The sequence below is a fragment of the Melanotaenia boesemani genome, chromosome 19 (genome assembly GCF_017639745.1).
Source record: "Melanotaenia boesemani isolate fMelBoe1 chromosome 19, fMelBoe1.pri, whole genome shotgun sequence".
NCBI classification, from domain to species: domain Eukaryota; kingdom Metazoa; phylum Chordata; class Actinopteri; order Atheriniformes; family Melanotaeniidae; genus Melanotaenia; species Melanotaenia boesemani.
The window spans coordinates 14,037,771-14,065,545 of record NC_055700.1 but is presented as its reverse complement, the minus strand read 5'-3'; the positions used below and the strand labels follow the sequence as shown (position 1 = coordinate 14,065,545).

Here is a 27,775-nt window from a genome sequence, read left to right as displayed (position 1 = left end):
TCACATGTGCTTTGTTCACTTAATTATTTCTTTTCTTCCCAACAAAGGAAAGTCACTATTGAGAGGTAAAAAGCTGGTAATTCTAAAACTGGTGGGTTTAGTTTAAATTTCAATATTGTTTCCTTGCTGTGTTAAAGTTCTACACGTCCTGCACAATAACTGCAAAGTTGTCAGACTAACAACAGATAAAAAATAATGTAAGCTGCAATAAATTACATTATCCATGGGTAATAAATAATTTATTACTATTCTGTGAAGCAGCTATTTACTTTAGTAGGGGCAAACTTTTTGTATTTAGCATCTCTCATAATAAAAATAGGGCTTGAAGTCTTTAGTTATGAATTTTTAAATGTTTCTGCACAATAAACTCAACACAAATTTTATGATATTGTTATCACTAAATCAAAAAATCAGTTATTTGTAGCATGGCTGCCTGTTCATAGCCAGCAGCTCTGTCCTGTGTACTTCATCTCAAAAGGTCATGGGCCCTGATCCCGAACAATAGCCCCCTTTGTATAAACCCTGTTTGAGAGCGTCAAGGACTTGAAGGTTAGTTGACCTGGACTCCTGAGGAGACAGGTTTGCATACAAGTGTCCATTAGGGTTTGGTCCTGTGCTGCTGCTGACTTTCCTGTTGTGCTATTGTTACACAGCTCTCCCCTGAGAGGTAGACACCGAGTAGGTAATGAGGGGTAATTGGTCCAGGGTCAAGGATGATTAATTCCCTTGGTCAGGTGTCAGTCAGTTTTCATACCTGGCTGGCTGAGCAGGCAGGTATGAGGGGAGGGGGAGGAGAAGGTGGATGGAATATGAGATGTGGTAAATGGCAACAAAGATAGATGTGCAACCACGCACACATGGATGTGAACACAGAATAACAAACAAAAACATCTTACAATTCCTAAAATAATGGACAGATTGCTGCCTAGATCAGCAAAGGGCCCTTGGAGCATCAACTGCATACACTGACATAAAAATGTAAAACAACCAAAATGACAAATAAAATGACAATAAAAAAGAAATAACTTTAAAGATGCACAAAAGAATTTCAGGAAGATGAGGCATGTAAAGAAAGGAACACACAAAAAGGCAAAACAGGCTACAAAGTGCAAAAATAATGACAAATATTTGTAAAACAACCACAAGGAGGTGCAATACAAGCAGGAGATGCAAAAAAACAAACAAAAAAAAAAAACAACAAAAAACTAATAAAAGCCAAAAATCAACAAAGACAAGCAAAGCAGAGATCCTCAAGTAAAGATGGATTTAAAGTGACAACAAAGACATGCAAAATGGTTAGAAAAGTCAGTAAAATGACAACAAAACAGATCATGGACCTAAAAGAGCCAATTTTCCTTCCTATAGCCTTACTGTAGTACAGACAGAATCTTACTACCAATCCAACTATGCCTAAAATCAACATACACACCAGTCAGCTATTACCAGGATCATATCTTTTTCCAGAAACAAAGTTGAAAGGTCACTACAATCTTCCCCCATCAAGCCACTGAGGCCAGATTGAGACTGATAGCTGTCCCCATCCCTCCTGTCTCCCCTTCAGCTTGACTAACTAATCTGAATACTTCTCCATCCATCCCTCCATTCTAACCGGGCAATTTTGGACACTGATTATCTCGCGACCTGTGTGTGCACGACAGTAAATGCAGGGGCTTGGCTGGTAATTGACCAGGCAAAGACTGAGACGCCTGCCGTGTAATTGAGCAGAGGCTGAGGGGCTCTTGCAGGACTGAAAGGGTCTAAGGGTTCCTCACTACCCATTAGACCTGGCAGGGGGTCCTCTGTGCCTGTGGGCTCATCGTGAGGCCCACAGCATACTCTGCACCTCTGTGCAGGACTCACACCTTTCAGTGGTTGGACATGGGAGTGGCAGAGAGGCAGCTGTGAGGGATCAAATAGTATGGAGCGTAAGGAAGGCAGAATCATTTCAACAGCTAACAAAACCCAAGTCTGAAACACAGCCTGGTCCTACAAGATTATCTTTAATAAGGAAAAAGGTAACTGGCTGGGCGTGGAGTAGCTTAATTCATCAATAAGCAGACTGAATTGCATGCATTTATTTCTCACCATCTTTCCTCAACACAAAACGGCTTTTCAAAGTCATTTCAAAGTCTTCTCTGGAAATGTACAATTTTGTTCAATTATCTTATGAATTAAATATCCTACTTGTGAGTAATCAGTGGGAAAAGTGTTTATGAAGAACAGCTCAAGTTTTATACCTCCTATTCAGAATATTATAAAGGTTTTTATGCCCTAGCTGCATTATACTCATCAATTACGAGTGTACCAAAAAGAATAGAAAAAAGATCCTCACAATTCTCTATACTCTCTAAATGTGGAGACCCATGCTAAGCAGTGAAATATGCATATGTGGGCAATGAGTTTTTTTTTTTTCCATTTGAGTTCAGAAATCGTTTCATAATTTCTGGTCCAGTGACTGCCAGTAAGTCACCATGTTCACTCTGGCCTACGCCCCTCTCAATCTGCATATTGCAAATATGATATGGTATCCTTGAGGTTAGTGAGTACAGCCTCAAGAGTTAAACAGGCAGGCATTAATAAATAGGCTGCCTGCCAAAGACATGAACTATCACACACATTCATACTGACAGGATATGATCAACATCACATTAGTGTGTTGCATACAAACTCACAACTACTCATCCTTTCTTTAATGGCATAATTAAAAATAACAGAGAAAATGCAATTCACTCCTTTTATTTCCATTACTGAACAATAGCAGCCACGAATGAGACATAAGAAATGTCTTTAATAAGTGTTCATACACAATATATTTCAGAACATCTACAGACTTGATTCAAAGTACTTTCCTATTATGATATGACAAGTTTTATATTTACTGTCTCATCTTTTTATGTCATCACTTGTAGAAGAGTTTAACAATATGAACTTGGTGTGCTTGCTGTGTCCTTATGCTAAAACTAATGAACAGTAAGAACAGTAAGGCAGTGGGTAGACAACAGAGGTACAATGTTTCAACCTGCTACAGTTTAAGACACAGCGGAGAGAAAGGAAGAAAAGAAGCTGATTCCCATCACTGCAACGATTACTGCTTGGTGCTGGAGAATCCCTGCAAACGGTTACATTCCCTTAACCTGTAAAGGAAAATAAAAATAACAAAGATGATGGGTAAGTGTGACTTCCAATAGACTAAACAGTTTAGCAAATCTCTTGGGAATTATTTTTAGGATTTATGTAGAGCTAACCTGACAGCGTTAATCCTGATGAATCCAGAGGCATCACATGGGTCGTAGTCTCCCTGCACATCCATGCTGGAGTGGAAAGATTTCAAAGAAGAAACAACTGAGACCAGTCTTTAAATTTGATGTTAGGAGACATCAAAGCTCATCAAAATGAGGAGAGTAATGTTACACAATATTGTGGTGAGAAAACAGACAGAATTGTTTGGCATCATGTAGTAAACATAAGCAACACAAAGCCTTTTCAACAACCGGAATAACCGGATCACTGATGATCTACGTTTTTAAAAATAATGCTCCAATTGATTTTCTTCTGAATGCTTTTGTTTGGCACTGCTTGTCCTGAATGACGCAGAATCAATACAGCAGAATGAAAACAGGCTCATGTACACAAGCTCACAAAATAAGGACATAACTTATTTAAAAACAACCTCATAATATCAACTGTGAGCTAAGCATCAAGATATTGTAATATTTGTCTTTCAGTTTACCTATTTTAAAAGTAGTAAATCTATAACTTATGCGAGTCCAATGTTGTTGTGTTTTTTTGTGTAAACACCTCTGCTTGGTGTGTGTGACCGTCTCACAAAGAGTGCGGTGTAATTGCAGCAGTTTCTACCTGTAGTGTTTAATACACTTCCTTACAAGTCTTCTCCTCCCTGTGACACCCCCACTCCCAATGTACCGCTTACACTCATTCTTCAAAAGCACTTAGCAAAAGAGGAAATTGCCAACAAATGATAGGATAAACATTATAAAAAGAAAGGCCGACAACTAAATCATCAACTCTCAATACAAAGCTCCCTACCCGGCACCTGAACACCATTATGAGTGAATGGCCACAAAGAATATGGCACTTTAGAGTGTGTCTGTGTGTGCAAGTGTGTGTGTCTAAGCATGGGATTGTGTTTTCCTTTAAGAAACCCTGCAGTCTAATTGAGAGCGAAGCTGGCTGAGAGCGAAGAGGGTGACATTTCTGTCTCAGATGGGTGCGGTGACGGGCTGTAATACCACTGTGTTAATGACGCCGTTTACTGATGCCTGTGGAGAGCCAACAAGATGTCAGCAGGGATTTCATGCTTAATCTGGTCTGTACGTGTGTGTGTGACTGCCGCAGGTTTTCATAGGGACAGCAAATAAGAAGCGTATGTATGAGATCTGCCTCCAGGTGTATCAGTTTCAGGTAGACATATGTGTCAGAGTGTAACAAAAACACAGGCCATTAGCACCCGATGAAATGGTCCATTAAGTAGTCCTCTAATGTAGTTTTGAACAGCCTTACTGGTAAATTAGTTAGGTGTGTCACAGATATGGAAATACAGATGAAGATTTGAGCATCTGAGATGTTTTATTTACATTATTTTTGGTGGTGATGGTGGTGGCAGGGTTCAGTTAATAATACCGAGATGGAGAAATCATTAAGCTTTCATTTACTAATCTAAATGTTTTCTTTTAAATTTAATTTGTGGTTTTACCTTGCTTATTTCAAACCATTCTGATGATTAAAATTATAAAATTATGTTCTAAACAATTATATCAATGCAAATATTCAAATGTATCATCATCCAATTAAAAAAAACTTATACTCATCATTTTTAAGGTAGAGAAATTTAGGTGGTTGATTATTTTTCTCCTTCTGTGATGATTTCAGTAATTTCTTCAGTCAACTAACAAACATGCTGATTTCAGTTTAACTCTACATCCTGGAAAGGGTCAAACTCAGGAATAAAGTCAGTTTGAAATAATCGATTAACTTGTTTTTCAGCTCAGTTTCTACAAAAGAAACAATGGCCATCAGTGCACAAGGAAAACATGCAAACACCACACAGAAAGGCAGCACATGCAATTCAAACCAGAAACATTTCCACCTGGGGTTAAGCTTGAACATGCAAAGAAACAAATGTAATTTTTTCTTTTACTAAATATAAATAGTATATTATAATATTATATATATAATATTATATATGCTATATATAATATTTAACTGAATGTCACATTTTACCCTTTTGATAAAGCAAAGTGAGCATTTGTTGTCACTTTTCAGTGTACAAATGACAAGTTAACAAGTAGGCTGATGTCTATTTGAGTGTGGTGATTTAAAAACAACCAATCACAATTGAGTATGAACTGATAGAGTTTCCAGATTAGCTGTTTTAGGATTTTTTTTTATGAGTTGTGTAATGTAAAGCGCTTTGAGTATTATTCCAGGTACAGTAAAGCACTATATAAATACAGACCATTTACCATTTACCATATTAAAACAAATTATGAGTTCTATGATGTTCTTGATGAGCCTCTTCATGAAGAGCCATGCACCCATCTGTCAGTAGCACCAAGGACTTTGTGATGCTGCAACACAACACTCCGTCACACAGATGTGTCGATTCAGCTCAAACATGTGTCTCTTCAACATGAAGTAATGACAGACAATGGCTCAGTGTTTTTTTTTTCTTCTTGGCAGCTGGCTTGTTGAAAGATTGCTTTGTTGTAATTTATCTGTAAAGCTGCTGAGCCACTCAACAGCTTATGTTTCACTGAAAACAAAAAATTACTCACTAAGTCTGAAACAAACCAAGTTAAAAGAGCTGAAGAAATGTCTAGTATGAGTATTTTATATTTATCTCTTTTCTGTCTCATAGGATAGAAACTCACCTTATTGATTTTTTTATACAGGTTTTTTTAATAGACTAAGCTCAGGGACTGAATGGCTGACTGTGTGAGGCATGTTTTTGTGTCTCCCTCTTTCTGACCTGCTTAACTACCGTAACACCCTGCTACTTTCCTCTTAAAAGCCCAGTGAAATCACCTCTCTCCTCTTGCTGAAAACACCATTAGCTCTCTGACTCAAGGGTACAACTCAAGTGTGTAAGACTTAAGTGGAGATGAAGAGCCATATGGAGGGGTTTTCCTTTGGTCAGTGTTGAGCCTGCCCAGAGGGCATCAGGGGTCAGCCTCCTGAACAAACCCACTGTTACCACAGCTAAGAGGCCATGGGGTTGTGGTGGTGGGGTTGAGGTCTGGAGCTGCCCTGCAGGAACCAAGTGTGACACTTCTCTGATGTCTTTGTGAGGCAGGGTCAGTTTAGTATGCTGATGTGTGGGTCATCAGAGAACCCAGGGAGGCTGACTGGTGTACATGCGGAATAGCTGCACTATGCCCAAAGCAGCCACACACATCTATTAGAATAAGACCAGACTTTGATCCGTGACACATGGCTATGTCTGTTTTCCAACAACACACAGTTTTGTTCCCAGCTTACCTGACCAGCTCCTCATTGTACAGAGACTTGGGTGACTCGCGTCCCAGGATGTAGACCTGACCCTTGAAGACAGACAGCTGTACTTTGCCCTCCACATTCTCCTGAGACTTGGCAATGCAGTGTCGCACAAAATCACACTCTGGACTACACCAGAAACCTGCAACAGAAGTATGGGTGTAAATATTGTCTTTAAAAAAAACCAAAACAACATATTCTTGCTTATGTTTTCATTTAATGTAAACATACTTTTGAGAAGGTGTTTTCAGGCCAATGCTGATAAAAAAACAAAAGAAAGAAATCTGGATCCATGGGACGGGGGAAATATTCTAAGACAAAGGTGTCGAGACTAAAATTATGCATTTATTCAGGGAATGGCATGTTTATGAGAAAAATATTAATAGAAAAATATGGAAAGAGTCAATAATTCAACATTTGTTGGAATATACGAGCTTTATTTCCAAGAAAAATACTGAACTCCTGAGACCAAGGGGAAGAGTGTTTCTCCTCTCAATGTACTACATAATTTCATTAATTCTGTTTACTAAACTGTAAACAAAGAGTGTCTCACACACACCTGACCTTTGAGAGGAGGTTCAGCACTATTATCAGTCATGTCCTGTTATACCACAAATCCCATTACAATTATTTTACTTGTACATTGCAGTAGTAACAGTATTTTTATAAAGACCTGTGTGAAAACTGCAGAACCTATGAGGGTCAGAGTTTTTAATTATCATTTAATTAATTATAGAGTTTGGAGCATAAATCATTAAGTCAAAGGGGGTTCAAACCCTCCTTGCTTCTCTTTCTTTTTCTGATCCTAAACTGACAGCATCATGCTAACACCAGACTGAAGTCTCTATGTACTTCTATTGATGAAGCTAGTTCTTCATCCCTCTGGCTACATGTTTGACATTGTTGCTCTGGTAAAAAAATGGATATGGGATCAATAGGATGTGACTACAGATGTGAATGTTTTCACCTTGACAAAACTAAAAACAATTTACCAGATTTTTGCAATGAAAAAAATGTGCTTGTCTTCTGCAAATATGCTTGTAGATTCTTCATAGATCACTTTGATACCCGCAGTAATATACTTTATGAGATGCATCTATCTGTGTTTGTCTGTCCCAGGTGAAGTTGATGTACTTCTTTCTTCTCTCCCATTTTGTTGACCCGAACCATCAATCTCTGAGACAGATGGGCGAGGGATGTGTCTATATGTTCAGAGGTTAGGCACACCCCACTCTGCAGGGGTCCTCCACTCATCAGCAACTGACCTCCACCTCATCGTCTGGTCATGTTCAAAGACATAATACTCCCCTCGCTTTCATTCCCTCTGAATTGGCACAGAGTGTAGGACATGACAATTCCACACAAGCAATGGCCTACTTAAGTAAATCATCACAATTGTATTTAATCTTCATGTAATATCTGGCCACGTACATGTCCCTGATGTACAGACATTAGGTCTAATGATCACATTATTCATTATTTTAAATAATCAACTGTGTAAAATTTACAATGATGTTAAAAAAACAACTTAATATTTTATTTAAGATGTAAATGTGTGTTTCTTTTACCTCATGAACAAAGTTCACTCAACAGATCTCAGTATTTATGTTTGCAGATTTGAACTGACTAAGCACAAATTTCTTGTTGTATCAGGTACTGCGTGCCCTAAATCACAACAACATATCTTCTAAAAAGTGGTTTGGGTAAATGGTGCTGTAAACAGATGTAGGGCAGGTGGATTGTTAACATAAGCCCCACTACCAGCCGTCTGCAATCTACAGTTATTAATGATTTAAACCCACAATGGGTTTAATCTCTGCCCTGTCTCTGAAGGTAGCACCTTTATGAGTGTGTGTGTGTATGTGTGTGTGTTTTTCTTCCTGTCTCTGGAGGGTATAACTGAGGCGGCCTAGCAGTAAGTCTGTAATGGCACTGATCCTATTATGTGGATGAAGGTGCAGACGACTGGGGACTGGGCAGAAGGGAGGATTAAGACACCTGAGCCAAGAAAAGCTCACACACATGTCCAAACATACTCAACATGCAGGGATGTACACATGAATGTGGCATGATTGCATTTCTTTTATATAAACTAAAAAAGAGAATTTTAGGCACTTACCATTGTAGACAAGTTCAGAGAACTTGATACCAAGTCCCTGTTTGATTCTGCGAACCTCTTTGTCCATGGTAAAAGTCTCAATGTCTAAATGGGCCTTCAGCAGAACTGTACCCCCAGGAGTTTCATATATCCCTGACAAATACAGGAAAAATAAATCGGTAAAACATGTTAATATTTACACAAAACACAGCAGCAGAAGTTTAAGTAATTTCTGAGAAATGAAGACATCAGAAACCTCAAAAGAAATTGCAGGAGAGCAGGGAGGAAATGGAGGAAATCAAAATTAACTATTCATTTAGAATTTTTTGAGAAACAACTAAAATTGACAATAAAACAGTTAAACAGGCCAGAACACTTTGTTTCAAATTGAATTTCAGACAGTAAAAACAATCACAAATATATTTTTAAAACAATAGATCTTTTAATAAACACAGATTTTAACAAGTCCTCCATGACAGCATCAGATGCTGCATGTTAGGACTTTGCAGACCACTTCAGAACTAAAATCAATGCTATTAGATTCAGCCTTTTATCTGAACGACATGTTGATTTTAACATACCTGAAGCTTTGTTTTTACCCGAGAAAACACTGGAGAGTTTTGTCTTGGTTGATGCAAAGATGCTTGGTCGAGTTTTCTCCCAACTAAACCCAATAACCTGCCTTTAAGATCCAATTCCCACATCACTTTAAAAAACATTTTATGGTTTCTTTGAGATCGAGCTTTTAGACGTGGTAAATTACTCCTTTCAGACGGGCGTCTTCCCAATTGCCTTTAAAACGGCGGTGGTGAGGCCACTTCTGAAGAAGAGGAATTTAGACCCAAACATTCTTGATAACTACCGACCGTTATCCAACTTACCCTTTTTAAGTAAAATTATAGAAAAACTTGTTTTTATTCAGTTTCAGAAGTTTTTGAATAAACACAATATTTTAGAAAAATATCAGTCTGGTTTTAAGACAAACCACAGTACCGAGATGACCCTTTTAAAGATTGTTAACAACCTCAGGTGTAACGTGGACTCACAAAAACCTTTAGTCCTGGTTCTACTGGATCTTAGGACTGCCTTTGATACAGTAGATCATCAGATTTTATTAGACAGTGTCAGAAGTCTGGTGGGCCTCCCAGGTACTTTTCTTAATTGGTTTTACTACGATCTGATAGCTCTACAATTTTTTGTATGTATGGATACATGCTCCTCGGGAATTAATGAAATAAAATATGAGGTTCCCCAAGGATCAATCTTAGGCCCAGTCCTTTTTAATCTGTACATGCTGCCTCTTGGTGATGCCATCAGAAGGCACGGCATTGATTTTCACAGCTATGCTGACGACACACAGCTTTACACGGCAGAGTCACCTGATGACAAAGAGCCAGTTAATGTCCTTTTAAACTGTATTTTAGATATTAAGACGTGGATGGTAGATAATTTCCTACACCTTAACCAGGACAAAAATGAAGTTTTAATTATCACAAAGATAAGATTTTATTATCTCAAACATCACCAGAGTCCGCCCATTTCTCTCTCTAGCCAGCACTGAGGTGTTGATGCATGCTTTTATTTCTAGTAGAATAGATCATGGTAATGCCCTGCTCTTTGATCTTCCCAAAAGTGTGTTTTGAAAACTACATGAACTTCAGAACTCATGAGTTCTGACAAGGACCAGTGGGCAGGAACACAATGCACCAGTTTGAAAATCACTGTATTGGCTCCCAGTGTGTTTCAGAATTGATTTTAAGGTGCTTTTAGTTGTTTAGAAATGTCTTAATGGTCTTGGTCGTCCTCTAGTACCAGCCTTTTGGTTGTTCCTAAAGTCAGGACTAAAACCTATGGTGAGGCCTCTTTCCACCACTATGGCCCTCGTCTATGGAATGGCTTACCAAGGAACCTCAGGGCTGCAGAAACTGTTGAATCTTTTTCAAAAGAGTCTGAAGACCCACCATTTTAATCAGCCTTTTATGGAATTGTTATCTTACTTTGTTTAGGCTACTTCATGTTATTATTTTTTATTTTAATTTTTTAACTTATTTGTGTACTTATTTAAAAACCCCGTTTTTGTAATTTTCTCAATTCTGTTTTTTATGACTTTGTATTACTAAGGCACATTGTTTTTATTAGCTCCTTTAGTTAAACTTTGATACTTATCATTCTTATTTGTTCCTATTGTTTTTAGGTTTATATAATTTTCTACTTTAAAGATTTTTAACCCCGGTGTATTCCTCATGGGGACCCTCCACGCTGGGACCATTGCCTGCTTGGTCTGCAGGATTGCTGGGAATGGCTGTGGTCTGGGAGGCTAAGGGTCCTGCACTGCAACCCAAATTGTTGTGGTGTGGGCCTCAGCCTGCCCGGACTTGGGCTGTCTCCTTGGTGGCAGCTTCTATTTATGTATGAAAAGTGCTTTATAAATAAAATTTGATTTGATCTCCTTATTGAAAAAAAAAAATCTACAAGGAGATGCACATCTGCTTTACAAGCCTTAATGACAATTATGTCTATATAATTTTTTTTTTCTGTCTACTGCCTTTTATTTTTAGGTCAAAATAATTTAAATTTGAACATCTTCGGTACCACAATCTCTTTCAGTGTTATCGTTTCAATCTTTAGATGCCATTTCCAATAGCAAGATACAAGTCCTGTTTTTCTGAACTAACGGCATCAAACAGCGTGATTAACCATCAGCAATCTGACAGGCAGACCTTCACAGTCCTCACAAAACATGGACAACCCTGTCCTGGATAAATGACAGGGTAGGAGGCCCCTGCCAGCCTGGAGTCTGGACCAGGGCTCTGCCTACCCTGCAATTTACCCCCCTCTGGATAGGGAGGGAGAGGTGACAGAAGAAAAGATGAGGTACATGTCAGGAGAAATGAAGCTGTCACTTAAATGTCGGCTAAAACAAAAAGAGGGCAAGAGAAACGCTACAAGACAGGTTCTGACAATAGAAAAAAAAAGAGGAAAGTGAATACTGTTTCCCCATTCAATGCATAGGTCTTCACATCTTCTGCCAATTTGAGTGATAGCATGATAGTCCTACACTTTTGGTTTAAACCATGCTGACAAGCTGCCCAACACAAAGCTGTCAAATTTCACAATTTATGTGACATGCGCTTGGCTCAAAAACTCTGAGATTTATGAAATGACTGCAGTTTAATCTGCTAAACAATGAAGCTCAAACCTATGTGACCCCCAAATACTCCAATGCTGGTACTCTAAAAAGGGAGATGTGCTTGCTTTGTGCTGGCAGGCAAAATCTGAGCTTAGAGAAGCTGCTAATTGTCTAAACCTTCAAAAGATTTCCACCTGAGCTAGAATTGCTTGTGGCCTTTTGGTGTTCCTGGGCCGCAGAGGACACGTAGCAACGTTTCCGTTTGGCTGTATCAGATAAATAAGTTAAAAAACCCCTCCAACACAACTTGGCTTAAGTGCTTTAAACGAGAACTAGCTTAACAGAGAGGAGCACACAAAGGAAAGCTATCTGGTTAAGCTCCAACAGTGGCAGTTTAGTTTGGCTTAAAGAAACAAAACCCTCAGTGGTTTTAGAGATTTTAATCTTTTATGCAGTTACTGCAAGTATGCTAACCATGCAGCAGGCCTGCAGGGCTTTAGGACAAAAATCTTAAGCTAATTTCCTTTGACCCTTTGGGCAACATTAGCTCAGGCTAAACAGGCGATTTATGCAAATAAATATATCCCATCACTAGCTTAAATATGCTAGTGGTGGGATGTTTCTTTAAGTAACTTTAGCTGATAAAAAGCTACAGTGGAAATTATTTCCAACTCTTCTAGAGTTTCACAGCAGCTGACATGAATCAGACTGTTCATCAAAAGATGAAGCCATTTCCGACCGCTTTTGATAGGTGCATCTTTATCGAGGCCAATCACCAGAGTTTGAGTCAGAGGTCTGACAGCACGTTGACAGGTGGGAAATTTTAGGCTGGAACACAGGTTGTTGAATTTTTTGTGGCACTGTGACAACATTTTTGACAAACCCTTTCAATCCCATCCGCCTCCCTGACCCCACACAAATAAATATGACCCAACACAAATAAGTATGACATGTCCCTATTCGATCCCTCCCATCATCTATTGTGCAAACACTACCATTCCAGAGAGGGACAGCATGTTCACTTGATGGTAGTTATTCAACCACTTGGGCACCTTGTGCTCCACCTCTTCATGTGCTTTTGCAGAGGAAACTGTTTTGATCTTTTGTTTAGCCTAGGGGAGAGAAAAGTGGGCTTCCCATTTTCCAATTTCTACCTGCCAAGTTGCGCCACAGCCACAGTCTGCTGGCCAGTCAATTTGCCAATCACAGCACATAGTGTCGTGGGGGAAGATGAGGCTGTGTGAATCCATGTGAGTGTGTCACGCAAGACCAGAACAGCACACTGGCCTGCATTTGCTGTGGTAACACATGTTGAGACCTAACAAAGGAGCTTTTCAAGTTGCTTGTTGATACCAAAGATGAACAGAGAAAAACATCCCTGTGTGTCTGCACTTCTAAAGATGCAAATGACTTTCTATTTGTGTGCATTTACTTTTATCTTCTTTATTCTCTGACATGTATTCTCTGAATGTTTGTGTGCATGCATAAGTAAACAGAAGTAACTTCAGTGTCTTGATTCCAGGTAAACCAGAGGAAAACACTTCTCCTGTGGAGAGCGTTTTCATTATCCAACCCACTTTTATGGATGCAGAATAGCGAGTGAAACGCTTACAGCACTCATGTAAAATAACTGAAAATTGCATAAAAGCCCTGGAAGCTGAAAGGAAGTCTTTTGAAGGGATGTAAAATTAAAATTATTAGAGAGGTAGTGAGAAAGCAAGAGAGAAATGAGAGAAAGTGCAAATATATGAAGTGTTTGAGATGTAAGTAGCTTTGGAGAAAAGAGTCTCCTAAATGACTGTAGAAAAGTGTCATTAACTGAGTAAGTGAATAAGCCTTTCAAACCAAATTGGCACAGAAAATGTAATTATTAAGATAAACAAAATAAACACTAATTTTAAGTCCTTACCTCGGGACTTCATGCCAATGAATCGGTTTTCTACAATGTCAATCCGGCCCACACCGTGCTTTCCTCTAGGAGACAAAGACAGACTCATAGGGCACAATCAAGCATAATTTTATAATTTTATTAATTGCATCTCAAGCAAAGCACAACTCCGATAAAAAAAAAAAGGCCCCTCAACAACTCCTGCCCAAAATGTTTGCGATTTGTACACCTTCCTATTTCTGTGTGGCATTTTGGTGTCATGCACACAGTGCAAAGAGCACAGATGAGAAGGCTGCACGGAGTGAGATGCAGGTGGAAAATGTCTCTTTTTGTCTTACTTTCTCTTACTGCTGCTACCTTGGTGACTTTCTTGCAAAATGTAATACTTGCAGCAAATTTATAATGACAACATAGTATTAGAAATGTAAATACACTATTTTAATGAAACATCCTCCTGCATTTACATATATTTAAATGAGCATGAAAAGTTTATTTTGACTGTAATTAAAGTAAACTACCTGTATTATCAGGTTTCATTAAACTATAACTATAAATTAGACATTAACAGTACTTTTTGTGTACACAACCCACAACGACTATACTCGATAAAAAGTTTCCTCATCAACTCATTATATCCCTACACCTATGTGAAGGCAACATGGCCTGTATGTTGGTAAATCTGTGAGAAATGCAGTCCCCAAGTGAAGGCATTGGCAGGATGGTGCTCAGTGAATTAAAAGCCTCATCCATCAGTATTTGTATACTGTTCATAAAGACTTCTATTCTGGTGCTCATGTATTAAAGTTAGAGGACAGTAGATCATTGGTCCTGCCCAACTTTCTTTAAAGCAAAAGTGGCATTTCATGTTTTATCCGTAAAACATGACGGATCATTTACTACACAAGATACAGGAGAAAAACTGAAGCAAATCATCACATTAACACACAGATGAAATCATCATTTAAATTTCCTATAAAAAAGCATCAGTCTCTTTTCCCATCTACTATAGACGAGTTTGTGCCTGTGTTTGTTTTCTTTATTTGGTTTGTGACATTTAAGCAAAGCATAGCTAACGCTAATTGAAGAGCGCTCATGTGCTGCATGACAAACATAACTAAGAGCTGTATAAGTTACAGTTGGAAATAACAAGACTTCCCTATTCTGTGATAGCTTGCAGCACCACCACAGAATATGGGCCAAAATCTGAATCATGACTGATTAGAGTTGGGGCTAACAGCTAGTCTTCAGACTCCACAATATATGCTGGTTGTATGCTTTCCCATTAAACATAAAAGCCAGATGTTAATAGATGTTTGTCCAACATTTAAGGAGCTTCACCCACTCTTTTAATGGAGATTCTCACTTGCACAGGACATCTAAAGATAGTATTCATAAAAAGCATAAAAGCAATAATTTTCTTTTTTTCCATTTCTTTTTTTTTTTTTTAAATAAATACCTTAAGCTACAGATAAGTACTTACCCTATCTCATTAAGGTATGAGAAAATTTCCAGTGGGGTATCTTTGGATTTTCCCTCCTTCTCATTGATCACCTTGACAGGCACTCCTAAAGAAATAAAATGTTGATTACAAAACAGATAATTAACACAAGGTCAATGATCTCTATCACTTATCCTGATTTATGACTAATCCTATATAATAATGAATAAAAAACAGATTTAAGATGATCTTGGTAGCATAGTAGAGCATAAAACTTATTTAAATGATCATTGAAATGTTATACCTAAAACACATTACACATTGATCTTTGCTCTTTGACAAGATTTTTTTTCCATCGAGAACAGAAAAACAATCAACACATAGTCTGAACACAAAGAACAAGAAAATGCAGACTGTTACACATTTTGGTACATCAACAGCTTTGGGAAACAGTTTTTCAACATTACAAGGAAAAATTTTCATTTCAAATGACTAAAATGATGAAAATCTTTACAAAAGGCAATGCTGACAAAAGCTAATAAATTCAAAGGCCAACCTCAATTGAAAGCTGTGAAATTGTGGGCAGGCCTTTACCTAATTTAATTACACACAACTTCGTTACCCATTCTCTCTTTAACACTGAGATTTTTTGTTTTTTTACCACTAAGTGTTTGTGTACTCATGCGCATGTGCAGAAGACAAAAAAACCACCTGCAAGCCAATCAACTATTCTCCTATCACCATGTCTCTACATACACAAATTTTTCTTCTTAAAGACGCCCACATTCACTGTGCACACTTGATCTCTTTAAAGCCACTTAAACCTAATGCACATCAATAACTGTCACAGACCTGCTTATTCACGGCCTTCAATAAGTGACACGGGCCAAAGGTGGCGGCAAGGAAACAAACAGACATGTGACAAGAGTTGAAAGACTGCACGAGGAGGAAATGAGATGAAATCTTCTGCACTTTTCATCCATCTAGTGCGGAGCTCTATATGTACTTCAGCATGTTTGCTGCTGTCAGTCAAACAGCTTAGAAGATAACAGCAGCATTTCTAGTCGCCTCTCAGCCAGAGTTTACAAAGCTCTGGCAGGAACGGCATGTGAAGGACTTGACTAATTTTTTTAGACAAGGGCTTTGTTGATGGCCCTTTCTTATATAGCGGGAATCATGGTGGCTCCCATGGAAGAAGAAAAAGTGCCTCTCAGAGCAGGAGAGGGCAGTATGTAGAGTGCTTTTCTATAACTTCACCCCCTCCCAGATATCTAATAATTAGATTAAAAGTTCCAATAAATTAACTGAGTGTCTGAACGTGGGAGTGTAGGGGCTGGCCTTTCGTCCCCGTGCTCTCTTTTTCCTCGCTCTGCTCATGTTGTGGGCTCTATCATTCACCCAGGGGTCTTTCTCTACTCATGATCCTTTTCTTCACTTTTTTGCACCCTAACAGTGCAGACAATAGGAGCGCAGACACAGTTGTAGGAAAAATTACTGCTTTACATTTTTCCTCTCTGTCTCTTTTTCCTCCTCATTTCTTTGGCATGACAGGAGGGAGGGATAAAAAATTTTTTTCTCAAAAAAGGGAGAGGAATGGGGAATAGAGCGTTTGACGGGGGTAAAGGTTCCTGTTGTTAAATATTCTTTTTTAATCAGTGAGAAAACTTTGGTGAGAAAAGCAGGGATGAAAAAGTGGGAGGGGGATTGAAATGAAACATTCTTGTGCTGATCTTGTGCTCAGAGGGAGGAGTAGGCTTGGGCCTTTGTGTGGACAACTAAAACAGCTTTTGTCATAGGGTGCTCAATAAAGGGCAGAGAATATGTGTGAAAATGGAGCACAGGGCTGTTAAGAACCCGCAAAACCAGTCTAGGTTTTACTAGTGCATCACTGTTTTACAAAAGCACATCTCATCTCCAGCTGAAATGACACCAACCAACTTGTTTCATAGTTAACATTTTCTTTGGGAAGCTGGTAAAGTGAGAACTGGTCACCATTTTGTTGCAAATCCACACTGACATGTGCAGGCCATTACTTGCAATTGTATATTATGTTGCAAATATTCCCACCACATATTCTGCTCAACTTTTGAACTTCCCTGAAATTACTATTAGAGCTCATAAAGCTGCCCATCAAGCCCTTGTGATCAGAGGAGTTATGTGGCTCACAGCTCATTGATGTTCTTGCACTTCAGCCTCCCCTGGTGACCAAGATGAAGGGACATCTGTGTCATTTGCCTGAGGCCTGGATGTGTCCTGCCATTTTCTCTTTGCACAAACACGCGACACGTTCTGCCATTCAGCCCGGACCCTTACGGCAACATATCTAATGAGTGTTTCTCTGGTCCCTCAGGGCCTGGTGTATTAGCTGGAGTTAATGCTTCCGGCCTGTGTTTGTGCCCCTGGGCCAAACATGGTGGCTTTGGACCAAGTAACACTGTGAGGGGTTAAGGATAAATCTGGGTGGCCATAAGTGGTGATAAAGTACAATGAGTCAGCTTTAAAGGTACTATGGCTGTGATGCCATTATAATTAAGTAATAAGAGGTGCAGACTTAAGTGGATGATGGAGAATGGTCTCGAGTTCTCACTGTTACAAATCCATATCCCAAGAAAAGCTAGGGACGTTGTGTAAAATGTCAACAGAAAAAGCAAATAAGAAAATTGCGTTTGTAAAAACTTAAACTATGTTGAACTAAAAACAGAATAAATATAATGCATACAGTGCTGAATTTTCATTTTGAATGTGATAGCAGCAATATGTTTAGAACAAGATGAGAGAGGCCTGCTTACAGCTGTGCTGCATTACCTTTCCTTTCTGGATCATTTTAATGTTCTTTTTTCTTTGCATACAAAATTCTTTTTTCTTTTGCATGCTAGTTTATTATTGGATTTGTGGATGCAGTGGTGACTAAAGTGTTTCTGAGCCTATAAACTGATTTCCTCTATGCTGTCATGTCTGTTTTTAATGCAGCAGCATTGTACTGTCACTGTCACTTTAACACAGATTTCTTATAATATTATCTTCTAGAGTAGAGTAAGAAGTGGAGATTAGCTGGAATTTACACCATCTCAACTCTTTTTTTTGGCTTGGAGGTGATATAATTAAAAATGGGGCTTTATGTACATCAGTGAAGTTAGATGGGTAAAGAACTGAAAACCACGTATGGATTATAAAAAGTGGAAATGAAAAAATGGTTAAGCTCTAATTTGCCTTTCAATCTTGACATAATTCAAGCTCAAACATCAAAGCTCAAAGTCCTCCTGGCAGACATGGTACACGTTCTCTCTTTTTGGTAATATATAAAAATAACTGAATTACAAATCTATTTTGACCAACATAACTCAATATGAATTCAATTTAGTAGAAATAAATTTTGGATATTTAATTTTGCAGAATGCCGCAGGGACATTTCAACAAAGTACAATGAATTACATCCAGGGAAAATTATGCATCTACAAGTACATCATCAGTTACCTTTCAGAAATCTGGAGGTTAAAGACAAATGTAGACTGACTGAGCAATCAATATGTGACACATGTAGAAAGCAGACAAACCGTTTTTGAACTCTATCTCCAGCAAGTCAGGGGCATTGGGAGAATCTTCTGGGTTTTTGGTCATCAGGTAGAGGTCAGCAGGAGCATGACTCTGAAAAATAAATAAAACCAGACACTTATTTTCTCTATTTCACACATTTTGTTTCCTCTGAACAACTAGGACCTTCTGTGAGACCTCATCAAATGAAAAGTACTGCGACTATTGTCTGAGCAGATGACGGACAACTCGAGCAAGGCAGGTAAAAGAACAGGGAGAATGATGCGTGAAAAAAAAAAAGAAACCTGAAAAGGACATTAAGAGTTGAGTGAAGACAAAATCAATGTACCATTTTTCTCCTCTATTTCGTTGTCATTTTCTGTGTGAGGCCCTTCACCACAGGGGAATGCGGGGAAAAGCAGGATGCAGTGAGAAAGAGTGAAAAGGCAAAGAGGGAAAAAAGAAGAAGCAGAAAGAAATGACTTACATCCGCAGACACTATGAACACTTCAAGAAACAAAAAACAAACAAACAAAAAAAAAGATACTATGGCAGAACCTCCATCATGAATAGTTTTATGGCTGTTCTCTCTTCTTGTCTTCCAGTTTTCCAGTTGTGATTTTCTGAGTGACATTTTTCCGTCTGATTCATTTTCAAATGAAGAATTTTTCTAAAAGGGCATCAAAAAACAAAACCTTAAACCAAAAGCCACTGAAGTTGTGGATGACAAACATTTGTCGTTTTTCCAGTTGGTGGGAGCTGGGAGTGATTTTAGTAAGTCATGGTTGGGATCTAAAGGAGCGTGGTGGTCTGACAAGTCCACCCACCGATGTGCCCCTGTAGTAATTACACACCATTAGGACAAGACGATGGCCAATGTCTCCTGAGCTGAGTCAAATTGCAGGGGGGACTATGCAAAATAACTACTGGGTGCATTTAAATGGAAAGCTTTACCAGACTCTAAATCATCATACAATAACTAATCGGCATCTGCTCGCCGCCTGTCAGCGAGGAGAAAACGAGCAGCGCAATCACTTCCTTCCTTTTAACTAAACACCAAAATTGACTGGAGAAGGCGCCCATCTCTCTTTCCTTTATTTTCTGCCTCAGTGCCCTGAAAGATGCCAAATGAGAGTGAACAGGAGAGGGACAAAATTACTACTCTAAAAAGCCTTTTGATGCTTACTATGTGAAGGCGGGGAAAAGACAAAATAAATTCTTTGGCTGGGTTTTTCAGCCTTCAAATAAAACCTGCTACTGCACACGGGAGCTATTGGTCAAAAGAATATTTGTAGGTGGTGGTTAGTTCTTGTGCATTACCTTTCTAAAGATCATAAGCATTTTAAAAGCTTCCAGTTTTGACTGAATTGAAGTTAGTTTAGGTTGAAAATGTCTTTTTTTTTTCATTTTGTGAGTACCTTAAAAGGCCATAAAAACAAGAGATCAATTTGAAACACAATCTTAAAATGTGCACAAACTGTGTCATCCTTGAAAACTCATACATGCTCGGATGATAAGAATTCAAACTTATATCCTCCTGGACACAAAGAAAAGAAATAAATATATGGGAATAGGGCTGTTTCCAGTGAGCAGGAGGTCAATGCATTTCAATTCAAACCCCCTGCAGGTGGACCTGTCCCAAAACCATGGCCCTGAAATAGAGGAAAAGGTAAAGATGGAGAAGGCGGGGTGCCAGGGGGGTATTGATGGGAAATGGGGCGTGAAGCGCACCATCGTGTAGCGCGGAGCAGCTCCTTTGGCAGTCTTTGCTTCTGCCATATTGTTGTGCTAAACGTGCCCCATACAGCAAAAGAGAAGGCTGACGCATGAACTTAAAGCAAGTAAATTTCAATCTTTCCACTTGTTAGTTGCCTCATTGGTTTTCAATCAAAGCCAAAAGGGCCAAGAAGAGGCAGAGGTAGCAGGAGGGAAGAGGGGTAGGAGGAAGAAAGAGTGGGAGATGACAAAAACATATTTGGCTCACCGGATTGGAAATAATGTTTAAATCGCCATGTTTCAGGTCTGTCCATCTTATTAAAATGCAAACATGACAAACTGAGCCAAGAATAAAACAATATACATGCGTTGTACCACATAGATATTTATATTTTTAACACCCAGGACGTCTTTGTAAAAGTTAGTGTTGGCTGAATTTAATGAAGATGACAGGGAAAGCTGTGGTGATGCTGAGATGGACACAGAGAGCACTTGCTAAGTATTACAGGTCAAGCCTGAGGGCAGAGAGGGCACATGACAAGCTCTGACCTCTTTGCTTCAAAGCACACATTCACATGTCTACACACACCTACAAGCCCACTTCCTCCGCCTACAGGCAGTTCTCTTACCATCCATCTTTCCAACAAGCCATGCGACCAGCAGCAAACAAGTTTTCATTTCCTCTAGATGAGCTGCGGTTTGGCGTTTCGCTCCCTTACCTGTGGTCAACACGAGCAGTGGCCCATTACCTCCATGATCAAAGAACTAAGTGGGCTTAGGGAAACTCACTGTCAGCGGCTATAATTAAGACTGACGTAATGCATTAATGACTGGACAAGTGTCAGGCTGCTCAGGATGAAATGGAAGAGAAACTGGAGGATGATATCTGAAATACTGTTAAATGCATTTGAGAAATATTATTACATAAATACTAAAAAGGGAGTTTTTGATGTAAATTAGTACAAGTATTAAAACAGTTCTGTTCATATAAATCAAAAATCTAAATCCTGTTTAAAAAGTCAATAACTCGTCCTTATATTGATAAAACTGCTTACGTGGTTCAGTTATCAGGTACTTCAATTAGCTGAAGTTGCCTTTAGTGCATTTCTTCCCATAGGTTAATGCTCCCAGATGGAGCTGAGTAAATAAAACTCTTCAGACTATTGTAGCGAAAGGAACAAAGTTCGGGGTTATCAGGAAGGATGCAGTGTTAATCACAGAGTAACCTGAACTCTTTTCACTCTTATCTACAGGAAAACATATGAGCGACCATTCGGACATTTCCCATTCTGACCGTGTTGAGCAAAAAAGGACCATTGTATCACAGGTGGGGGAGTTGGGGCGTTTGTATAGTCGAGGTCTGGCCTCAGCCTTTAGGGCTGTAACAGGAGGAGAGACAGGGGATGAAACACAGAGGAGATACTAAGAATAAGGTGGCCTCTCTCAGATGGCTTTTTAGATGGATCAGAATCTGACAGGCTGGTTTAACAGAGGAAGATGAGTTTACCTGTTATATTTTGCTTTCTGCAAATAATTTAAACCCTCCTTTCTATTGAAAATAGGCTACGAATATACTGTTATGTTGCAAAAATACTGAAACTGAGATTTGAGTTTTTGTTTAAAGTTAAAGGAAATTCTGAATTTGTTGTCAGCAATAAGGGGAAAAACTGTGTAAAGCTTAAATGTAAAAAAAAAAGAAGAAGAAGAAAACAATCTTTCTGCTAATTAGATTGTGTGGCAACAGATAGAAGACTTTCAGAAATAATGATGTGGAGGCTTTACACTCTGAAAGTTGAGAAAAATGTGGGGATTTAACCCTTGATAACCTATGATCCCCCAACTGGGGACATTACGAACAAATGTTGCAAAACTTTACCAAAAAGGTCTTTTTGGAGACCTCACCTGAACTGTCTTTACAAAAACTTTTCTAACTTCGTTCTGTTTCACATCCTCAGAGTTGGGCTTTGTAGAGGTAATTACATATTGTATTATGATTTTTATATGGAAAAAAATATAATTTTAAATGAATACAGTTTTTATATTTATCCTGAGAAGTGTGTTTTTAGGCGAGCATTTGCCACCTTCCCCAGTAAAACACATACACAATACATATACTGACAATTATACATCTTAACAAAGCTATCTTTACTAAAACTCCAAATGTATTCAAACAAACCTTGTGGTTGCAGAGATATAGTCATTTCATTATGAGTATGCGATTTTTGAACATAGGCCTAAAAATAAGCACAAGACTTATTAATTTATAATACATAATATTATATTATAATAAATATTATATTGGATAGAAACCAGTATACCAGACTGCATTGCAAAGGTAGAGAAAACACTGAGGTGCAAATCACTGTGTGGGTTCAGAATCACTTTTTAAACCTATTGCTTGAGAACAATTTGTTGCTGTATTCACAAATACAAGTAAAGACTTAGAAAAAATAAAATAAAACAGGTGCTTTCGCTGGACTGAAGGGCATTCAAGATGGACTACAGTGAAGCGGAATGGCCCTGTGATCTTATGAATCAAAATTTTTAATTATTTATATACATCCTTTATAAGTGCGCAATAAAAAAAAGAAGTTGAGATTTATGATGATGATGAGCTGCATTTCTGTGCGGGGTTGTGAAGGCACCATGAACACTAAATGGTGTACAGGGTTTAGGGCAATGTGTGCTGCCACAAAGACGGCAACCTTTTCAGGGAAGGCCTTACTATTTTCATTCAGATGACACAAACCCACATTCGGCATATTTTGTACTTACATCATGGTTCAGTAATAAAAAATGTTTTTTTTTGCGGCGCAGACCTACAAACAGACCACATGTGACCAGTGTCCTCAGCTTCTAAACACAGAATGTTTAGAGATGAAGTGATGCTACGCAGTGGCAAACATGGCCTTGTGATAACGCTTTTGAAACTGAAAAGACATTTCTTTAAAAAAAAAAAAAAAAAAAAAAAGGTTTAATATGCTGCCTGCATGACATTTTTTCCCACTATATAATGAAATGATTTGCAAATCGATGTATTCCGCTTTACCAACATTATAATATTTAATGCCTCAGCTTTATTTAAAAACAGTGTTGATGAAATTGTGAATACATTCATCCTAATCCTACTTAATAAACATACTTGAAAGATGAAACATCAAATCAGAGGGACAAGAAATCGTGACTGAAAATTACTAAATTATTAAACCTCTTTTTAGAGCTCTAAATATAATTTTATGCCCAGGGTAATTTATTCAAATCCTTTTACCACTTCAGACCCCTGGACCATAAATATTTCATTGTATTTAATGCCATTAATCGATTCAATATTGGAGTAAATGGTTCAACACAAAAACCCTGAATGAAATCAGTTACGCAATACTATCATCATACATCGCTATGCTATTGAGCTGGTTTGTCTTTTCAAGACATTTCTCCACAGGACGACCACTAAAGAGGCAGTGAAGGGGTGGGAAAGGGACGGAGAGACCGAGGGAGAGACAGAGGTCTGAGAGTTACAGTGGCTCTGCCCCTGCACCTCCTCTCCAGCAGCAAGGGACCCCCTTCTCTTTATGACACCGTGAGCATTGGGGACTCATCTGTCTGGCACACGGTCTTTGTACTTTACTGTTACTGGTGACATTTTGGTGTCACGGTGTCACGGTGAAGTGGCTCCCCTCCCACGTCGCAGCCTGCGGCAGCGCAACCACTTGAACAATGAGGACTCGAGAAGTTGGGGCTGGAACTCATGAGGCCCCAGCTGGGCGCAACGCCCTAACCCTTCCCCCTCCCAGGCTCCCATGAAATCGGGAATTAGTCGAACCGTTGCTGACGACAAGTCAGTGTCTGTGTGTCCCAGGCTCTTCCCAGGCCCGACGAAGACCCGGGGTGAGGAGACACAGAGACACAGACACATCGACCGAGGGATGGGAGCGTTGGAGGTCACTTGGGGCAACCTGTATGTATTTCACTGACCTAAGACCCCAGCAAAGATCAAACTCATGTCTTACCAATGGTACTGTGAGAGAGGGATTTGAATTTATCTCAGTGAAATTGGCATCGGTCAGCAGAAGGTAGAAATGTTTTACTGCTGTGTCACTATCAATGTATGACACATTTAACCGGACCCAAAACAAAAAATTCAATATCAGATCTTTAACATGGTTTACAAGGTTTAAAATGTTATATAAACCTCTCCCTCTGTTTTGCCATCTGATTTATTTAAAATTAGTCTCTAGTTGTCCATTTCACTCTATTTTACTACATCATGGTGTAGTAGGAGAACAGATTGTTTTAATTAACTTGGTGTGCACAGGTCTTGAGATGTATTCCTTCGTGTGTGTGGTTTTGTTTCATTTCCATTTTTAAAAAGAAAAAAAAAAAAAAAACAGGACAGTTGGTACTGTCAGTAAAGTGTATTAACAATATAATACTATATCATACAAAATTCAGAACTGGTTCAATTTCAGCTCCAACTCTCGAAACAAAAAAAGATGAGGAAGGGTCAACAGGCTAATTTCTTTTTTGTGGACACTGTTAAAATCAGGGACCTACCTTGGGATTCTCCAGGATGCCAGACTCATAGCTGCAACCACAAATAATTAAAGGAATTAGAGTCAGTTTTTTTCCATTTAGAAATAAAACAAAGGAATTAAAAACACAGGAGGGTGCATTACATTAGTCATACCTACCTTATGTGCATCAGATTTGCATCCATGCTCCAGGGTGCTCGAGGAGTGACGGGCACTGGTATGCCATGTTTCTACAATGTGACCAAGAAAGCAGTTGAGATGTTACACACCTTCTGTCTGAAAATAGCTGCAGCTTAAGGTTTCAAGTGAGATCTTAAACATTCATGAGAAAGTTTTCTACATGAAAAACAGAGAAAACTATTTCAAGGGGTGGGTTTTTGTCATGCTGTGTAACCATAATGCATCTATTTTTCCACACTACTTTTGTCTTCTACAATGAAAATAACAAAAACAACCAAGAAAAAAATGTTGGTATCTTAAAAGGAAACGCCAACAACTCAGCGTTTTAGGATTGCATTATTTCACACACTACAAAAGTTTGCAGGAAACAAATGGTTGACAAAAAAAAAAACATCATGATCACCCTCTAGTGGAAAAACCTGGTTAGGATCAGGTGCAACCATATGAAACAAATAACCAAAGAATGTGTGCAAGATCAAAGAAATCTAAACTATTCACTGGAAATGTGACATTACATTTCAGAAAGAAAGTGGGTGATCTTCAAGTGAATAATTATGTCTTATAGTAGGACATGAGACAGAGGAGACAAGGGAAAACTAAATAAATCAGAAAATTACAGTGTTTTCTGCTATAAGGCCATTTTCAAATCATAAACCTTTATTAACTTAAAATATGCATAAGTGTCAAACTAAAAAACACTACTTTTAGACTGCTGGCTATCATTTTTTTTTTTTAAACTTTGGTTATGTAACAGTTTATGAGAAAGCTTATAATTTTTGTTCATCAATTAATAAAAAAAAATGTTGTATGAGCCTATATAGTTAATGTAGTTACCTGTGCATATTCCATCAGATCTGTTCTCCCCCTGAAGCGATTATAAAACTCAGGGATTCTCCATGGTGCAATGATCTTAACACAGAGACAGCAGCATTACTTCACATCATAAATCATTTTCTTCATACAACAGTTTAATGAACTAACCTTGACCTCGGGGTACAGGGCGTAGCATGTAAGCTCAAAGCGAATCTGGTCATTTCCCTGAAAGGTACAAAAAAAGTTCATTACAGTATGTCACTGGTGCCCCTAGCAACCAAAGTGTCTTTCTTTATTATCAATCGTGTCAATGGTGTATATCACCTGTACTTTTAAATCAACATTTTTTAATTGATTTGGTCCATACAAATTGTACTGGACAACCAATGGTCCAAATGCCAAAGATATTAAAGCATAGCAATCACAACAATAACCCTTAAAGACGTACTAAGTAGAAAATTGAGCACTTCTAAAAAAAAAGTTACATCAGTAATCAAAATGTCTACTTTACAGTTGATCTCTTAATCCATTCATTATTCACCAATTTGTCTCCAGAACTTAGCAGGGTAGCGAAACAATATTTCTGTCCTGACATGCCAAGACCAAAATATGTCTAAATTATTTTTGCCCATAAATGAGATCGTCGTTAATGATATGAAATAAAATTATTTTTAAGAGGGGGTTGGTGATTCATTTTGGTTTTTGGTTAATACTCTTATCAAATTAAACTATTGAAAACTGGAAAATGTCCAGGTGTGAAAGCTTCTGAAGTATTACCTAAACTTTATGATGTGGTGTTTGTCGCCACCCAGAGGCCAGAAGTGAACACTGCATATTAATTAAAAATTTAGATTTAAATCTGAGGATACATACTATAAAATTTCAGTGTTTAGTTGTCAGGCCCCCATTTTAGAAACTTTGATTTAGTTTAACATTGTTTTCTACTCCCAAAAAAATCTTTTTTAATTACAACAAAAAGTGATGGCCAGTAGCAAAGCTTAAATCACTTCTCTCCACTTCTGCACGGCAGTGAAGAGCAGTTCCTGACTCGTGATGACAAGAGAGTAAATGTTTGATAAAGAAGCCCGGGTGAACAAGTAAAAAGACTTACATTTTAGATTTTACTTATACTGTTGCAGTCTGATAAACAAAAGGTTAATATTCAACCCTGCAAACATGTGGCCTACATTCTACGGCCACCTAGTTATGAAATTCGTGTCTAGAAAAGGCTGTTTGGAAAGTCCTAGTAGACTGGGGACATAGCCTGTAAGCTAGACGTTAGTATAGAAGAATGGTCTTTTATGTAATTTCATAGCTTTAGCACCCTTTTTCCTGTTTCACCAACAGAAAATAGAAAATGCTTTTTATATAATAATTTTTATAGCTGTCAGGTTTCAGTTAAGTTGACATAATCTTGACGTCCTTCTTCATGGATTTTTTCTCTTTTTCTCAGTCTGTTTATGTCCACCTATCTATCAGCTGGGTTCACACAAGCGTTTGTTTCTGCTGATGCAAAGATAAAGCAAAATTGTGATTGAAAAGATATAGAAATTCCTCTTTCACTTTCTCTCTCTCTCACACACACACTCCCATACTTTCATGGTTTTGTCACATTAGTGATCGCAGTTACGCTGAATACAAGAGCACAGCCTTATCCTCAAACCAGTTAATTCCTGTTCTCCTCTTCCTGTTACTTTTCTCTATAACTCGTTGTGGTTTTAGTTCATCTTCCCACAACTTTTGAGACTGAAATGGCAGCTTACACCCCCTCTGGCCTTACCAGTTTGACTAGCAAATCTGGATCTTTTTCACTCTGCCTTCCTCATACTCTCTGCAAGCAATCTGGCACTTTCAGTCTGTCACTTATAGTCGTTGGTCGTCCATTTATGAAGTTTGTGTCTAGAAAAGGCTGTCTGCAAAGTCCTTGTAGACTGGG

The 27,775-nt window shown here is 38.4% G+C and overlaps 1 protein-coding gene across 1 annotated transcript in view; it reads right to left on the bottom strand.

The window, feature by feature from the left end:
• Positions 1 to 2,752: 2,752 nt before the first annotated feature.
• ass1 (argininosuccinate synthase 1) overlaps positions 2,753 to 27,775 on the bottom strand; it is a 28,147-nt gene continuing 3,124 nt past the window's right edge. The window contains exons 5-15 of the mRNA XM_041970536.1: positions 26,008 to 26,064; positions 25,861 to 25,935; positions 25,006 to 25,076; positions 24,869 to 24,899; positions 18,622 to 18,712; positions 15,110 to 15,194; positions 13,651 to 13,715; positions 8,633 to 8,764; positions 6,499 to 6,655; positions 3,246 to 3,311; positions 2,753 to 3,134 (exon numbers count right to left, since the gene is read on the bottom strand). Of these exons, the coding sequence (XP_041826470.1) occupies positions 3,086 to 3,134; positions 3,246 to 3,311; positions 6,499 to 6,655; positions 8,633 to 8,764; positions 13,651 to 13,715; positions 15,110 to 15,194; positions 18,622 to 18,712; positions 24,869 to 24,899; positions 25,006 to 25,076; positions 25,861 to 25,935; positions 26,008 to 26,064 (879 nt within the window). The 3' untranslated portion in view covers positions 2,753 to 3,085. The remainder of the gene's footprint in view (positions 3,135 to 3,245; positions 3,312 to 6,498; positions 6,656 to 8,632; positions 8,765 to 13,650; positions 13,716 to 15,109; positions 15,195 to 18,621; positions 18,713 to 24,868; positions 24,900 to 25,005; positions 25,077 to 25,860; positions 25,936 to 26,007; positions 26,065 to 27,775) is intronic.